The sequence below is a fragment of the Vigna umbellata genome, chromosome 9 (genome assembly GCF_029865625.1).
Source record: "Vigna umbellata cultivar VRB3 chromosome 9, Vumbellata_1.0, whole genome shotgun sequence".
Lineage (NCBI taxonomy): Eukaryota > Viridiplantae > Streptophyta > Magnoliopsida > Fabales > Fabaceae > Vigna > Vigna umbellata.
The window spans coordinates 31,452,380-31,468,157 of NC_142173.1; the positions used below are offsets into that span (position 1 = coordinate 31,452,380).

The 15,778-nt window shown below is 37.0% G+C and overlaps 1 protein-coding gene across 1 annotated transcript; it reads left to right on the plus strand.

Moving 5' to 3' along the window:
• The first annotated feature begins 5,178 nt into the window (after positions 1–5,178).
• LOC148193216 (uncharacterized) lies at positions 5,179–6,560 on the plus strand. The gene is made up of 2 exons (XM_088099383.1): positions 5,179–5,846; positions 6,278–6,560. Exons 1-2 carry the CDS (start codon positions 5,179–5,181, stop codon positions 6,558–6,560), a joined length of 951 nt encoding a protein of 316 aa, XP_087955509.1.
• The last annotated feature ends 9,218 nt before the right edge of the window (positions 6,561–15,778 follow it).

The window sequence follows — 15,778 nt, forward strand, 5'->3', positions numbered from 1 at the left end:
TTATTTTATTCTTAATATATTATCATCTTCTTGCTAAACACATATGTCTCTTCTCAACCAGTTCAAACTATCCACATCGCCACCCATCGCTACTCGCACTTAAACAATCACCGAAATCCCCAAACTAAACCACCATTGAAAAACCACAAACCGCAACCATCTCCCTTCAAACGAAAAAAAAAATTCAGAATCCAAATCAAACCTTAACCCCAAATCACGAGATCAAAACCTATAGAGAATAATCAATAACAAAAAGCCCAATTAACATAACCCAAATTCAACCCTGATTTGAATTTTTAATCTCATCGAAGCCCCTATCGTTGCGAAGATGCTAGAGGACGAGATCCTCGCGTCACAAAACGTCGCCCCTACCCCTAGAAGCTCGCGACAAAGACGCTAAGCATCAACTATTGCGAAGAAAGTGTCGTGCCTGAGCCATCAGAAAATACATCTCCTTCACTATGAAAAGAACCTAGAACATAGAAGAAGAAAGGAGTTTGACCTTCCCGCCAATCACGACCCTTAAGCAGAAAAGGAGAAGACGAAACCTCCTACCTAGCCACCGCTCCGTCCGTGATGATGAGTCTTACCCGACAAAGATGAACCAAGCCAAAGGAGAAGAAGAAAACCCTACAAAACTCACAGGAACACCCTAAGGATGGGTTTGTCTGAGAACCAAAAACTAGAGAGATGAAGAAGTTTCTAATTAGGGTTTCATGATAATGAATTGATTGTTTAATTAAGGATAAGTAAATTTAATTATAATAGAGAGAGTTTAATTAAGGTCGAGGACTTTTAACATTGTCACCACACTCTGATCTTGTTATGTATTTTAAAATTGGACAACTTATTTAATATTTAGTGTGGACATATTTAAACGTGCTTAGCAAAAACGACCAAATTCAACCATTTAAAAAAATACGATTATTGTAAACATCTAAAAAGAAGACTATTTTAAACAAAACTAATTAATAAAAAACCAAAACAGGTATTAAGCCAAAAATAAATTATCCTAATAAAAAGTGGGTGCGGACAATATTATTTTCTATTTTTCTCCTTTTTAATGAATGGTTTGAAAGTCTGCTAAATGAAAAAAAGAGAAGCAATTAGTAACCCAGTATTGATCTGTAATAAGTTTCCAAACTCAAAAATCTAGCTTTGCAAAACCAAAGTTTTTTAAATAATTTTCATATTTTTCTGATAATATTGCTCGGGATTTCTTATGATCTATTTTTCCTTTTTATCGAACCATTGCAATTCCGATTACCACACTTAGAATGATTAATTTTTTGTAATGTCTATTAAAAAATTGTATTGATGCTGACGAGTTGTTTTCTGTATTTAAATTGTTAAGATTAATTTGTTTTTGTTGTAGATTATGAAGAAGTTTGTTGCAGTTTTTTTCTGTTTTGAATAATATCTTGATTTATCAAGTCTTTAGGGATATTTGTTATTTTTTTTTTCATTCATGTAATCACCACTAGCTTTATTTTTTGCGAGCAGGTTTCAATTATGTAGTTCACAATTAATAAGATTGTCAGTTAATTTTTTTTTGCATCAGCGTATTTACAATTTTAATTCTCAACAATCTGGTATCAGAGCCTCCACTAGGCCTGATATATCAAAGCTGTCTTTGAAGTTTTGCACCAGCATAGAAAATGACTACTGAAGGGAGCTTTGTTCAGTCAGTCATTCCACGCTTTGATGGTCATTATGACCATTGGTGCATGTTAATGGAAAATTTTCTTTGACCTAAGGAGTATTGGGATCTCATTGAACCAGACTATGTAATCCCAGCAAACGGAATCGTACAAACTAAACCACAACAAAAGGAGCAAGATGAGATGCGACTGAAAGATTTCATAGTCAAAAACTATCTCTTTCAAACGATTGATCGAACTGTTCTTGACACCATACTCAAGAAAGACACTCTCTAAAGAGATATGAGATGCTATAAAGAAAAAGTTTGAAGGCAATGCAAGGGTCAAAAGATCTCATCTTCAAGCTCTTCGTAGAGAATTTGAAGTTCTTGAGATGAGATCTAGTGAAGGAGTGCAATAGTATTTCTCTACGGTCATGACAGTGGCCAACAACATGAGAACTTATGGAGAAGTTATGTCAGACGTTAAAGTGGTTGAAAAAAATTCTACCTATTATAGCTAAAATAATTGGAGTGAAATGGGTTTAAAAAATCAAATACAATGAACATGGCAAGGTTGATAAGTACAAGGCTGGATTAGTGGCCAAAGGGTATTCTCAAAAGCATGGAATTGACTACATAGAAGTTTATGAACCAGTGGCAAGGATGGATACAGTAAGAATGATTATTGCTCTAGTTGCACATAAAAATTTGCAAATTTTTCAGTAAGATGTTAAGTCGGCTTTCCTTCATGGTGAGCTTAATGAGGATGTTTATGTGGAGCAACCAAAAGGATATGAAATGAAGGGTAGTGAACATTTGGTTTATAAGTTGCATAAAGCTTTGTATGGCTTAAAACAAGCCCCGCGAGCTTGGTTCAGTCGAATTGAAGCTCTTTTCATTAGTGAAAGATTTCAGCGGTGTGACAACGAGCAAACATTATTCACCAAGAGAAACAAAGAAGGAAAAATGATCATTGTAAGTATTTATGTTGATGATTTAATTTTTACTAGTAATTATGAAGTCATGATGTTTGAGTTTAAAAGCTCTATGTTAAGAGAATTTGATATGTATGACTTTGGAAAGATGAGGTTTTTTATTAGGATTGAGGTGCTACAAAGACCTGATGGTATTTATATATGTCAAAGAAAATATGCATTAGAAGTTTTGAGCAGGTTTGATATGTTGGAAAATAATCATGTAGGCACACCAATAGTTTTAAGTTTCAAAATAAGCAAAGATGGAACCAAAAATTATGTTGATGAAACTTATTACAAGTAGTTGGTTGGCAGTTTGATGTATCTCACTGCCATAATACTTGATATGATGTTTGTTACATGTCTCATAATTAGATATATGACGAAACCACTAGATATTCACCTGTAGGCAGTTAAAAGAGCCTTAAGATTTTAAAAGAAACTATGAATTATGGAATTTATTATAAGACAACAGAAAGTGGTGAGCTATTAGCATTCACAAACAATGACTATGCAAGGGATATGGAAGATAGGAAGAGTACATCCAGTTATGTATTTTTAATGGGCTTAGGTGTTGTCTCATGGTGTTCCAAAAAGCAACCTATAGTAATGTTACCATTGAGTGAGTTTGACCTATCGGTCGAACTCACCATGTTAGTACAAATGAGGTTACCTGTTCCCGGTCGGTCATCGGCGTAATATTCGTGGAGAACCTCCTGTAGCCGTTTGCTCGAGACAACCTTTGAATGTCATTAAACGCACAATTAATGATGTAACGGTCACCATGAAGCGGTTAAGGTTTGCATTGATTCTCATTAAGAGGTAAATTAATTGATTAGATTCCTTTAGGCCCTATAAATAACGATTTATTAGGAAGGTAAGGAACTCTGACTAATTATTTGATAGACTTGCGGAGACAAATTCTGACTTGAACGTCAGAGTGTTTTCTGCAGGTCACCCCCCTCTGCTTGAGATTTACTACGGGAAATCCAGGCGTGAAGACTGAAGTACGTAGGACCGATCAGTTGAAGATAGTGGAAGTTGGAGCATTCCCGAAAAGAAGTAGCAGGCGTTATCCTCGTCCCATTTCAGTAGAAACATTTTGGCGCCCACCGTGGGGCCGAGGATTGTTGAAGATACCCTATTGAAATCATAATGATGGCACAAGACCCGACAACGTTTATGCAAGAAATGAGAAGAAGAATGGAGGCGATGTAGGTGGAAATTGAAACTCTTAGAGACGAGCGTGATGTGGCTAGAAGGGCGCAAGCTAATCAACAATCTTTCGCACGCGCTGAGACACCACCCATTATGGAATTTCCAGAAACGAAGCAGGACTCGGAAGAAGACACCGATCATGAAGCTGGTCACAGTCGTCACCAAGGTGAGGGTCATGCCCGCCACCAATGTGAAGATCATAGCGAGGCCGGCTCGCGTAGAACCACTAATCGTCCGGTTCCGGCCATTCGGGCGAGGGCACTTCATTCGTTCACAGCGACGGTTATGGAAGAACAAATTCCTGAAAGAGTGTTCCCAGTTCTGGAGAAGTATGACGGATCAGGCGATCCGGAGGAGCACCTGAGGTCCTTCGTCGACGCTATGACCATCTACTTTCCCAATGAAAACGTATGGTGTAGAGTTTTTTCCTTATCAATAAAGGGAGAGGCCTTAGCATGGTTCCATTCGCTTAGACCCCGAACCATCAACGACTTCGCAACCTTGAGGGACATGTTTGAACGACAATTTTATGCCAGTAAGGCTCGAAATTTAACATACCTGGAGTTGACAAATATCAAGCAAGAGAAGGGAGAAAGTCTAAGAGATTTCATGGACCGATACAATAAGACCGCACGACAAGTAAGGGGAGTAGGCAAGAAATTCACAATTAGCACTCTGGCTACGGCGTTGAGGCCTTCCCCTTTTGCGGACAATCTGTTTGCAGAACCCCCTATGACCATGGATGAGTTACAAGAAAGAGTAGCCAAGTTCATCAGAATTGAGGAGATGAGAGTTGTTCAAAAGCGACAACACGAACAAAATTCAACTTCAGGACAAGAGAAGAGAAGAAGACGTTCATTCCTGGCGAGCGCCCAAAAGGCCAAAAGTACAGAGATGGTCCAAAAGGGGCCAAATTTGAGAGATATACCCCACTGAACACACCAAGGTCTAGAATCTTGGAAGAAGCTCTGAGTGCTGATCTTCTCTCACCTTTGAGGCCTTCTCGGTCCTCGAGGAAGGCCGACGGAACTAAGTATTGTACCTATCATCTGAATATAGGACATACCATTGAAGATTGCACGGGCAGGTCATCTAAGGAAGTTTGTGAAGGACGAACGGAGGGAGAGAAGTCCACCCAGGAGGGCTAGGAATGAAAGAAATGATCGAAGAGATGATAGATGCCCAGATCGTAGGCGAAGTAGAAGTCGTAGTCATGACCGATCACTACGCGGCGCAATAAATACTATTTTTGGAGGATTTGCTAGAGGGTCATCAACGTCAGCAAGGAAGAGAAACCTGAGGGAGTTGAAAAGTGTTCACTGAGTAGATGTGAGGAAGCGCTCAATGTCGCCGATCACATTCACTGATGAAGATTTTCATGCCCTCGATCCCGATCAAGATGATCCGATGGTAATAACAGCTGTTATCGCTCGATACAGGGTGGGGAATGTTTTGGTAGATCAGGGAAGCTCGGTTAATATCCTATACTGGAAGACGTTTCAACAAATGGATTTGTCAGAGGATCTGATAGTGCCATATAATGAGCAAATCGTAGGATTTTCCAGAGAAATGGTGGATACAAGAGGATACGTGGATCTAAGAACTTGCCTAGGGACCGAGCGGAATGAAAAGGAGTTGAGGACCAGGTTTTTGCTGGTAGAGGCAAACACATCCTACAATGTATTGTTAGGCAGACCTTGCTTAAATGCATTTAGGGCGGTTGTTTCCACGCCCTACCTCACACTTAAGTTTCCTTCGAATAGAGGAACTATTTGTACTGTCCGGGCAGATCAGAGGATAGCTAGAGAATGTTATGTAGCAAGACTGAAAGTTCAACCATTCTCCTCTAGACAGAGGATTAGACGATCGGAGGTAGCCATGGCAGACTTAGATCCAAGAACTAATACCGATGACCTGATGGAACCAATGGCAGAAACAAGACCTTTCAGCCTTGGGCGTAAGGAGGACCAAATTACTTCCATTGGAAGTGAGTTGAAGGAGGAACAAGCCACGTATCACCCTCTTACAGCCACGTATTACCCACACACAGCCACGTAGCTAACTTCAGTCCACCCTGTCAGCTGCTCCGTTAAAAACTCAACGCCGTTTCCAAAAAGGACTTGATTGCACACTTTTTACAAAAGTTGGGACCACATTGAACTTCTAAAAAAAGGTAGGACCGAATTGAACTTTTGCCCCCTTTCGAGGGACCAAAAGAGGTATTAAACCTTAAATATACAACTTGGTTGGCAAATGTTGTGATGGTGAAAAAGTCGAGCGGCCAATGGAGAATGTGCACGGACTTGAACAAGGCTTGTCGCAAGGACTCTTATCCCCTACCAAGTATTGATGTCTTAATAGATGGGGCGTCGGGGTTCCAAGTGTTAAGCTTCTTGGATGCATACTCATGATATAATCAAATCCCAATGTACCCCCCGGACAGTGATAAAACGACCTTCATAACCGAGCGGTCAAACTATTGTTACGAGGTTATGCCGTTTGGTCTGAAGAACGCATGGGCTACTTACCAACGACTGATGGAAAGAGTCTTTTGTCACCAGATGGGTAGATGTATAGAGGTGTATGTGGACGACATGGTGGTACGAAGATGTTCGGTTGAAGACCATGTGAAGGATCTTGCGGAATTTTTCATCAAGTACGCAAATATAACATGCGCCTTAATCCAGCAAAATGTACTTTCAGGGTACCGGAGGGAAAATTCCTAGGCTTCTTACTAACGATCAGGGGAATAGAGGCGCGGCGTTTGAGGCCTTATTTTCAAAGTCACCAAGTAATCATGAGAATCGATTGTCCGATCGCTAAAATTCTGCGAAAACCAAACTTGGCAGGGAGAATAGTAGGTTGGTCGGTAGAGTTATCCGAATTCGACTTACAAGCTAAGTAAATAAAATTAAAGCTAAAAAGAGATGTTGAGAGACAAGAAAGAGAGAGAAGAAGAAGAGAGTCGAAAAAGCGAGAGAGAAGAAGAACAGCGAAAGGAAGGAGACAAGAAAGAGAGAAAGAAGAAGAAGAGAGTAAGGAAAGAGAGACAAGGAAAGAGGAAAAGAAAAGAGAAGAAGAAAAGAAGAAAGCAGAGGAAAGTAAAGAGAAGGAGCTCTTGCTAATGCTGGCAACTCCTACTCTTACCATCACCATGGAACCTAAAAGGGAAGGGTTCTCATTCTTTACTTCTTTTCCATTTATTGTGCACTCTTCCATTATTCATTTTTCTTTTAAATCAATTGTCATCCCATATTCTGTGCAATCCTTTTCAAAATATAGCAATTCAAACCTTGAGTTAATGTTGCCTTTATGTAAACAAGTAACTCAAGATAAAAATCCAATAACTTGGGACTATGGAATTTTCCATTTTTCCAAGCCTAAATTTCTGAAAATCTTTTTCAAAAATACAATACTTTTTTTTTGTCTTCTTATCTTTGTTTAGATCTTCTTCATCATACTCATTTTTGCAATCTTTTGTAGATATATTTTTGATCCCGGAGGAACATAAAAACCAAAGTTGTGCTTCTTTCTTTCTACCCGATTTGAGGACAAATCGTTTTTAAAGAGGGAGGGAATGATGGCAACCCCTTTAGGGACTTCCCATCCAAAGAAGTATCAACTTTACTCTAAGACCAAGAAAGGGAAGTTGAATAAAGGACTTAATATTTTCTTTCTAAGTCTTAGAATGTTCTCTTTAACTAAATACATTTACCTTGTTTTGTAGGTCACTAATAAGAGTGGAAAACCATAGCCAATCAACTAAAGAAGCTTGGTGAGCTAAGGGAAGCAAAGGAGGTAAAGAAAGGAAGAAAGGAAGTGCTTTTTGGATTGGAAAAGCAAAGCTGATATACAACATACGGCCAACCAAGCAAACCAGCGTTTCCACTTTCTTTTAAAGCATGTTTTCAATGTTTACCGTATGGAACATGTGGCCAGCCGTATAGCTTCTCCTGCACACTTCTTATAAAGCTTCATGTACATTGCTAATATGTCCAGTAGCTTGCTAGGCACGTTTCTCTTCATCTATAAAAGAGAAGCCAAATCGTTTGTAATGGTAACTTGAATTGTATAAAGAAATGCTGCTGAATTGTCCAGCTAGTTCTCACTTTCAAGTTCACTGACTTGTGCCTTCTTAGCACACTTATCCTCTAACTTCCTTCCCCCTTGGAAGGTCGTCTGAGCTAGAACCTCTGCCTACACACTCCAAAACCGCACCAGATAATTCATCAAACACCTTCCGTACGCCTCCAACTACATCTGCGTTTTCCAATTCCGCTGCCACCTCTGGTCCGAGAAGCTGCTCATTCTTGAAGAGTGAAGTTGCTCCCATCAGGCACGCTCCTAGTGAACTCCTAAGACCCAAACCGACGGTGAGGCAGATTTATTTCGTGAACTCTCACCTTGGTCTTAGGGCACGCTCCTAGTGAACTCCTAAGACTTAAACCGACGGTGAGACAGGTTTCTTTCGTTAACTCTCGCCTTGGTCTTAGGGCACGCTCCTATTGAACTCCTAAGACCTAAACCGAGCTGCGAGGTAGATTTCTTTCGTGAACTCTGACCTTGGTCTTAGAGCAAGTTCCTAAGAAAATTTTTAAGATTTCAATCGAGCGGTAAGAAACATTTTACATAGTCTACCACATCCGACAAATCAAGCACGCAATCAAGTGTAAAATGCATGTATGCGAAAGAAATGTTGATAGTTCCATATAGTCAAATGCAAAGAGGCATACTTCCATTCAAAAAAGGCCTACTGTTTCATCTACAAATTACAAAAGTCAGACGGCGACAAATTCTAAACTATTAGAGAACTACTAAGATTAGGCGTTAACCCTGTCGGTCTCCTTGATCACTTCAGCAGGAGTCTGAACATCAGGAACGACCAAAGGTGAAGGCTGGGGAACATGGATAGGAACAAATTTACCGTTCATCACTACCATGCTAACATCGAGACGAGGGTCTTCTACTAGAATTTGGAAAAGGACGTTACCTTGGGCGAGTGACTTCTCAAAACCAAGTAGATGTTCATTCACTACTTCATCACCCAAAAATTTGTTGTGAGCTTCCAGTTTCAACACCCTATCCCGAAGGGCATCCCGATCGGCCAGAAGGTCGTCCCTATCAGTCACCAACTCTTTGTATTTATTGACTGACTTTTGGAGGTCAAGTTTCAAATCATCGGAGGACCATTGCAGACGGCGCTGAGCAGAGCGGCTTCAGCGAGCAAAGTGTTAGCTTTCTTTTTGTCCTAATCCGCTATCCTTTCTATTTCGGCCAACTTGAGTGTCACTTCTTGATTAGACTTCATAGTCGCATCATATTTTTCTTGAAGCGATTGAAGCTCTGTAGAAGTCGCGACCTTCTTCTGGGCGGCATAAGCCAAACACATCGTGGAACGGGCGGCTAACTCCAAAGCCATATTTGAGGCCTCCTCTTCGGTCATCCCTTTCATCAGATCTTTTTCTTTAGCGAAAAGATCGAAATGAATGCGTTTCGCCACCCATGAGTTGGAACTGAGCGGCCCAGAGAGAGGAGGACCGTCCGGTAGTAATCGCTTACTACGTTTGGACGAAACAGATGATTCCCGAGTAGCTTTCCGTTTACCCTTTTCATTCGGAATCGGCTTAAAGTGTTGGACTTTAGCAGCAGCAGCAGGTAGACGGGTGGATTTGGTCGACGGGACTTCAGCGGTGGGCGGAGGAAGTTGTGTTTGCTGGACCGACAAGGACGTCACAGGGACGAAAACAGTAATAGGTGTACGAGAAGAGCTTCCTTCTATTGTTTTCCTTATTTCCCCCCTCTTTTGGCGAATAAACGAGCGAAGGTGCTGCTTTTTGCTGGATCCATCTCGGTTAAGTAATCTACACAACAAAAATAAATTTAGATAAGTTACAAATGGCTGCCCGACTAAAGGCGGTAAAAAGAAGCTTACCAAACACATTAGAGTGAAGATTTTTGTTGTTCAGAAAACTGATGAGTGCACGAGAAGAGGACTTACGGGGCAACTGACTAAATTGGCTTATTAAGTCCAACTCTTCGGGAGTCATCCGGGACTTGGGCCATGAAATAACCTTCTTGGGATTGTTGGTCCAATAAAAAGGAAACTTAGATCGCCCGTCCGGAAAACATAAGCTCGTATAACCAGCCTCGAAATGTACAACCTTAAAGAAGTTTCCTATAAAATCCTTGTAGGAACTGTTAAACAACGACAAAAGCTGCCTATTCGAAATCGTTCTGAGGGAAACCCAGGGTTTAGACGGATGAGGCTACACATGAAAAAAGTAAAGAAAATCCCCAAGAGTAGGGTATAAGGCTAGGGCAGTGCAGGTGGCAGAGAATACTTGCATAAATGCCCAACCGTTCGGATGCAGCTGGGTGGGAGCCACATTGAGCTCTCTAAGAATGCCTATTTGAAATTCCGAAAAGGGAAGAAGAACTTTCAAATCCTTAAACATAGTAGCATAAACATAAAAGAAATCTGAGGGGTAGTCTCCCCGACCATGACACACTCGCTCGGTCATTTTACAAATGGCAAGCTTAAAATGACTAGCGTCTTGAGCGACTTTCATTAGACAAACTTTGCTAGCCAATTCCTTGAATGAATGATGATGATAGAAAGAGGAAGAGATTTGCCTAACCTCAAGGGGAGCCCAGTCATAGCCAGGAACAACAGGCCAATCTCTAGGTTTACCATCCCAAGCACCGACGAAATCCACGTGAATAGCGACCTCCTCGGGAGCATCACTATCCTCAAGAAGGTCAGAAGAATCCCCGTGGTCCAAGGGCACAGTAGAATCAACGACCATAGCACCTTGACTAGCGACGACACCCGAAGAAGAGAAAGACGAAGTAGCAACCTTGTCATCGGCATACCACTTGCCCTCTTCACCGGCGGAATCAGAAGACATAGTTACCTGAAGCAGAAGATTAAGTCAAGAAAGATATGAACTGGGAAGCAAAGGGGGCGCAGATAGAGGGTGAAAAATTAGGGCAAATCTATGGCTATTTATAGAGGGTAAAAAATGATTCGTCGAGCAAATCTAGAGCGTCAAATGAAAAAAGATCTAACGGTCCAGGCGATGTGACGATTCATTGTTACTTTTTCCCGCCTAATTTTTATAGTCGTGACTTTACGACTTCACCTCTTCCCATCATTGGGCAAAAGTCGAGGACATACATTTAAGGGTCATGAGAGGAAAAGCTTCGAACCGATCAGGAACAACTTTAAAACCCTACGCAAAAAATATTTTGCTAGGGCCTGGGGGGATTATGTTACCATTGAGTGAGTCTGACCTATCGGTCGAACTCACCATGTTAGTACAAATGAGGTTACCTGTTCCCGGTCCGTCATCAGCGTAATATTCGTGGAGAACCTCCTGTAGCCGTTTGCTCGAGACAACCTTTGAATGTCATTAAACGCACAATTAATGATGTAACGGTCATCATGGAGCGGTTAAGGTTTGCATTGATTCTCATTAAGAGGTAAATTAATTGATTATATTCCTTTAGGCCCTATAAATAACGATTTATTAGGAAGGTAAAGAACTCTGACTAATTATTTGATAGACTTGCGGAGATAAATTCTGACTTGAGCGTCAGAGTGTTTTCTGCAGGTCACCCCCTCTGCTTGAGATTTACAAGGGAAAATCCAGGCGTGAAGACTGAAGTACGTAGGACCGACCGATTGAAGATAGTGGAAGTTGGAGCATTCCCGAGCAGAAGTAGCATGCGTTATCCTCGTCCCATTTTAGTAGAAACAAGTAACTTTATCCACCACAAAAGCATAATTTGTAGCAGCTGCTGTTTGTGCTTGTCAAAAATTTTGGATGAGAAGAATCTTAAAGAAGTTGGGTCATTCTTATAAAAATTGTATAATTATGATGTGTGATAATAACTCAACCATTAAGTTGTCAAAGAATCGTGTTATGTAGGGTTGCAACAAGCACATTAATGTAAGGTTTCACTTCTTAAGAAATCTTACTAAAGAAGGTATAATTGAATTAGTTCATAAGAGTCAAGATCAATTGGCTGATTTAATAACCAAGTGATTGAAGATAGAAGTTTTTCGAAAATTTTAGAAGTTGATGGGAGTGTGTGATATTTCTGATATAATTTCGGATATAAACTAATTACTACTAATTGCTTTATAGCATTTAGTTTAAGAGAGGAAATGAAAAAGTTTGTTGAGTTTTATTTCTGTTTTAAATAATATCTTAATTTACCAAATACTTAAATATTTGTTATTTTTTTTCATTCCTGTAACCACCAAATAATCAATTGAAAAAAAATCTAAGTTTACGTAAACTACAAAAATAGTACGTCTCTCGAGAAAATTATAATTAATATTGCACTAGAAAAAACTATAATCTGTTGACAATTAAAATTGTAAATGAAAAAAAAGCTAGTGGTTTAGAATGTGTTTTTCTCCTCGACATCAATATTACTTTTATTCGTTTTAATATTTACTGGAAAAAACTTTTAGTTAATATTAATTAAGATTTTTTCTTGCTAATATCAATAGAGAAAACTTTTAGCCAACGTTGATAAAAATAAAATTCAACCAACATTATTAGAAAAATGACTCCAATAATCAGTATTAGTCTAAATAATTAAGATTGACATCAACTCAATATAATTTAACCTTGTGAATTGCAAATAAACTTTATCAATTAAAAAACACTTTTGAAAAATAATATAAGTTAAAATTGTCAAAAAAAATCAATATATTACTATTTTAAAATTATCTATCATTTAATAATTCTTTTATATTTAATGATAATAAAAATCGTTTAACCAGATAAAAAATGAATAATTATGAACTGTATCCAATCAAAAATATTTTAAAAAAGTAAATTAAAATCAAATATATTCAAATTTAATATATTTAAATATATTAAAAATTAAAAATGTTACTTCTTTTATATATATATATATATATATATATATATATATATATATATATATATATATATATATATATATATATATATTGTACCGTAGGATACCTGAGTCCACTAAACGGTCGACAAATAACCCAACCCACCGTTCACTAGGCCTTCTTATGTTCGTATCACTTACAGTTTGATGTCGACTACTTGGTGATCGACAATTAGACAGTAATGTAGTCGACTAAACGATCGACACATAACTCAACCGACCATTCACTGGGCTTTCTTACGTTCGTATCATTTAGAGTTGGATGTCGACCACTTGGTGATCGACAACTAAACAGTGATGTTGTGATAAAGTGCTCACACGACGATATCTTAAACTTAAACAGCGTAGCGGTTAGAGGTTATCAATTACGAATATCGGTCAATGCCATAAATCACGGGAATAACTGACCCAGTATCAAACACGATCTAGCAGTTATAACTTTCAGATAGTCAACTTCGGTAACCACCCGGACTTTCAGGTAAACGGTTTGTTTTACTGTTTTAAATACACAAAACATACCAGAAAAAAGGTACGTTTTTTCCTTTAGAGAAATTGAGAGAGAAAAATTATTCTTCTTCTTGGCCACCTTAAACTGAAAAGACTCAGTAAATCACAGTAGCGGCATCATAGGAAGGAGCAACTGAGGTTTGTTAGGTTCGTATCTCGGTTTCCACATCCATACTGAAATATATATATATATATATATATATATATATATATATATATATATATATATATATATATATATGTATGTATGTAATATACAAAACTTAAAAAATTATATCTAAGTTCGTACAACTTGCATTTTGTCGTTGTGGATGTGAAAAAACAAGATCCAGGACCACCAATCCACGGTGTGAGAGAGAACGACCATTGTCAATTGTGCTAAATTTTTTTTAATTATATTAAATTTAAAAATAAAAATAAAAGGAAGATAAATATTTAATGTGCGTTTTTACATTTTTAAAATTTTATTAAATCTAAACATAAAAGTAGATAAATATTTAATGTGCAAAAACATTCTTTTATTTTTAACATTTTTGTTATTTCCATGGTTACCTAGAGGTTCAAAAATAAAAATGAATGATTTTATATTTTGTGTTTTTAGTGTGAATTTTTTATTCTTTGTTCTTTCATTGTTTTGTTGCCATATGATTGTGAAAATGGTTAAGGAAAGTTTTCTAGGATTTTCAGTTTTCTTCTTTGACGTTGGTGGTTTAGTTTATGAAATCTTATTGTAATTTTTTGTTTAAAGTGTGATTAAAATAACTGTTATTACTGTAGTTATTTAGATTATTTGGAAGATGAAAAATCATAATAGATATAATATTAGATGTCAAGATCTAATTTTGTTTTTTTTTTGTTATTTTTTAAATTAAGAAATTAGTGTATGATGATAATAAATCTATTAAGCCTCTGAGTAATATTATATCTTATTTTTTTGTGTTGCAAATTTTCAATATTTAAATTAGGGAAGGTAGAGTAATTTCATTTATGAATCTAATATGATAGATATAATATGACAAGTTTTATTGCTTCATGTGCGGATATTTTTAGAAGGAGTTGAGATGAATATGAGCAGTTTTTGAGTTTTTTTAGGAATACAAACTTCTATTTTCTTGAGTTTATGAGGGTCATCTATGTTTTGGAGCATGCTTTCTTGAGTTTATGAGAGTCATTCATGTTTTGGAGCATTTATGTTTTGTAGCATGCTTGGAGGAACATGTTTGGAGGAACATGCTTGGAGGGAGTGTTTTGAAAGACTTTTGTTGAAAAGTGATTCTTCTTTAATTTGTTAGATTTTTTTATATCAATGAGTGATTATTTGACTTTTAGAGAAAAATGATATTGGTGTTTGCATTTTTATAAACATATGTAGTTCAAAGTTTCTAATTTTTTTTTTTTGTAAAAGAATTCACTGTGACAATAACTTAGTTAATTTAACTTTAATTTATAAAGAGTAATATAAGTGGTTTAATGTTATATCTTCATGTATTTATTTAGATTTATTTTTTTCTATATTGTGTGAAGTCTAACTTTTATAATAAGTTTAGTGTAATTACATATGCTTTATATTATTTTATTTTATTTTTAATAAATTTTCATGTGATAACAAATTATATTATGGATTAACATGACTTTGAAGAAAAAAAACCATGCTTTTTAATTTTTTTTTAATGTGTATTAATTATTAAAATAGAATAAATAAAACATAACCTAATCTTAAGAATATACAACTTAATTTAATGCTCGTGATTACGCTTAAATATATATTTCTTCCATTAGTTTGGTCGACAACTAAAAGCTACCTAAAGGATAGTTTGTATTCGAGCTGCAGTAGTATATTATTATTTATTATTATTTATTATTATTATTTTCATTTTCGTTTTTCATTATTCATTTTAGTGTATATTAGTATGGATTGTTCTTACTTTGACAGCTTTTTTAATATAGAAAAATAACATATGCATCAACACGCTAGTGTAAAAACAACCTATAACGTCACATGTTTAACGTTCAATCACTAAATAACCAACGTTAAAAATGACCGGTGGCATTTATAAATGCAATTATTAAACGTCGTTTATAATTGTAATTCGACGTAAAAGGATATAAAACGTCCTAGCGTTAGAAGTTAAAATGTTAGTGAATTTAATAAAAAATTGAACGGGAGATTGAAAATTCATTCACTTTATCTTAGCGCGCGAGACTCTCTTCTCAAACTTTTCTCGAACAAAGTTTGACGACCATAATATTTCTTTAATTTGATACAAATGCATGTTAATTAACTACTTTATGTATGATTTTCGTTTGTTTTAACCGATTATTTTCGTGTTCTTGTTCTTCATACATGTATTATGCGTTCTCTCTCACGGGTGACGACATTTTATTCCGATGAACCCATAGCTTTCGTTTTCGTTTTGAAAAACTTATTTGTTGAAGTTGTTGTTTGGTTGAACTTGTTTGTTGTTGTTTGATTGAACTTTTTTGTTGTTGGTTATTGTTG

Excerpts from the sequence above, each read along its gene's own strand:
- LOC148193216 (XM_088099383.1), top strand. The coding sequence starts at position 5,179 with ATGTCGCCGATCACATTCACTGATGAAGATTTTCATGCCCTCGATCCC. Across the intron at positions 5,847-6,277 it reads TTGAAGGAGGAACAAGCCAC|TGATAAAACGACCTTCATAA; the intron begins GTATCACCCTCT and ends CCCCCCGGACAG.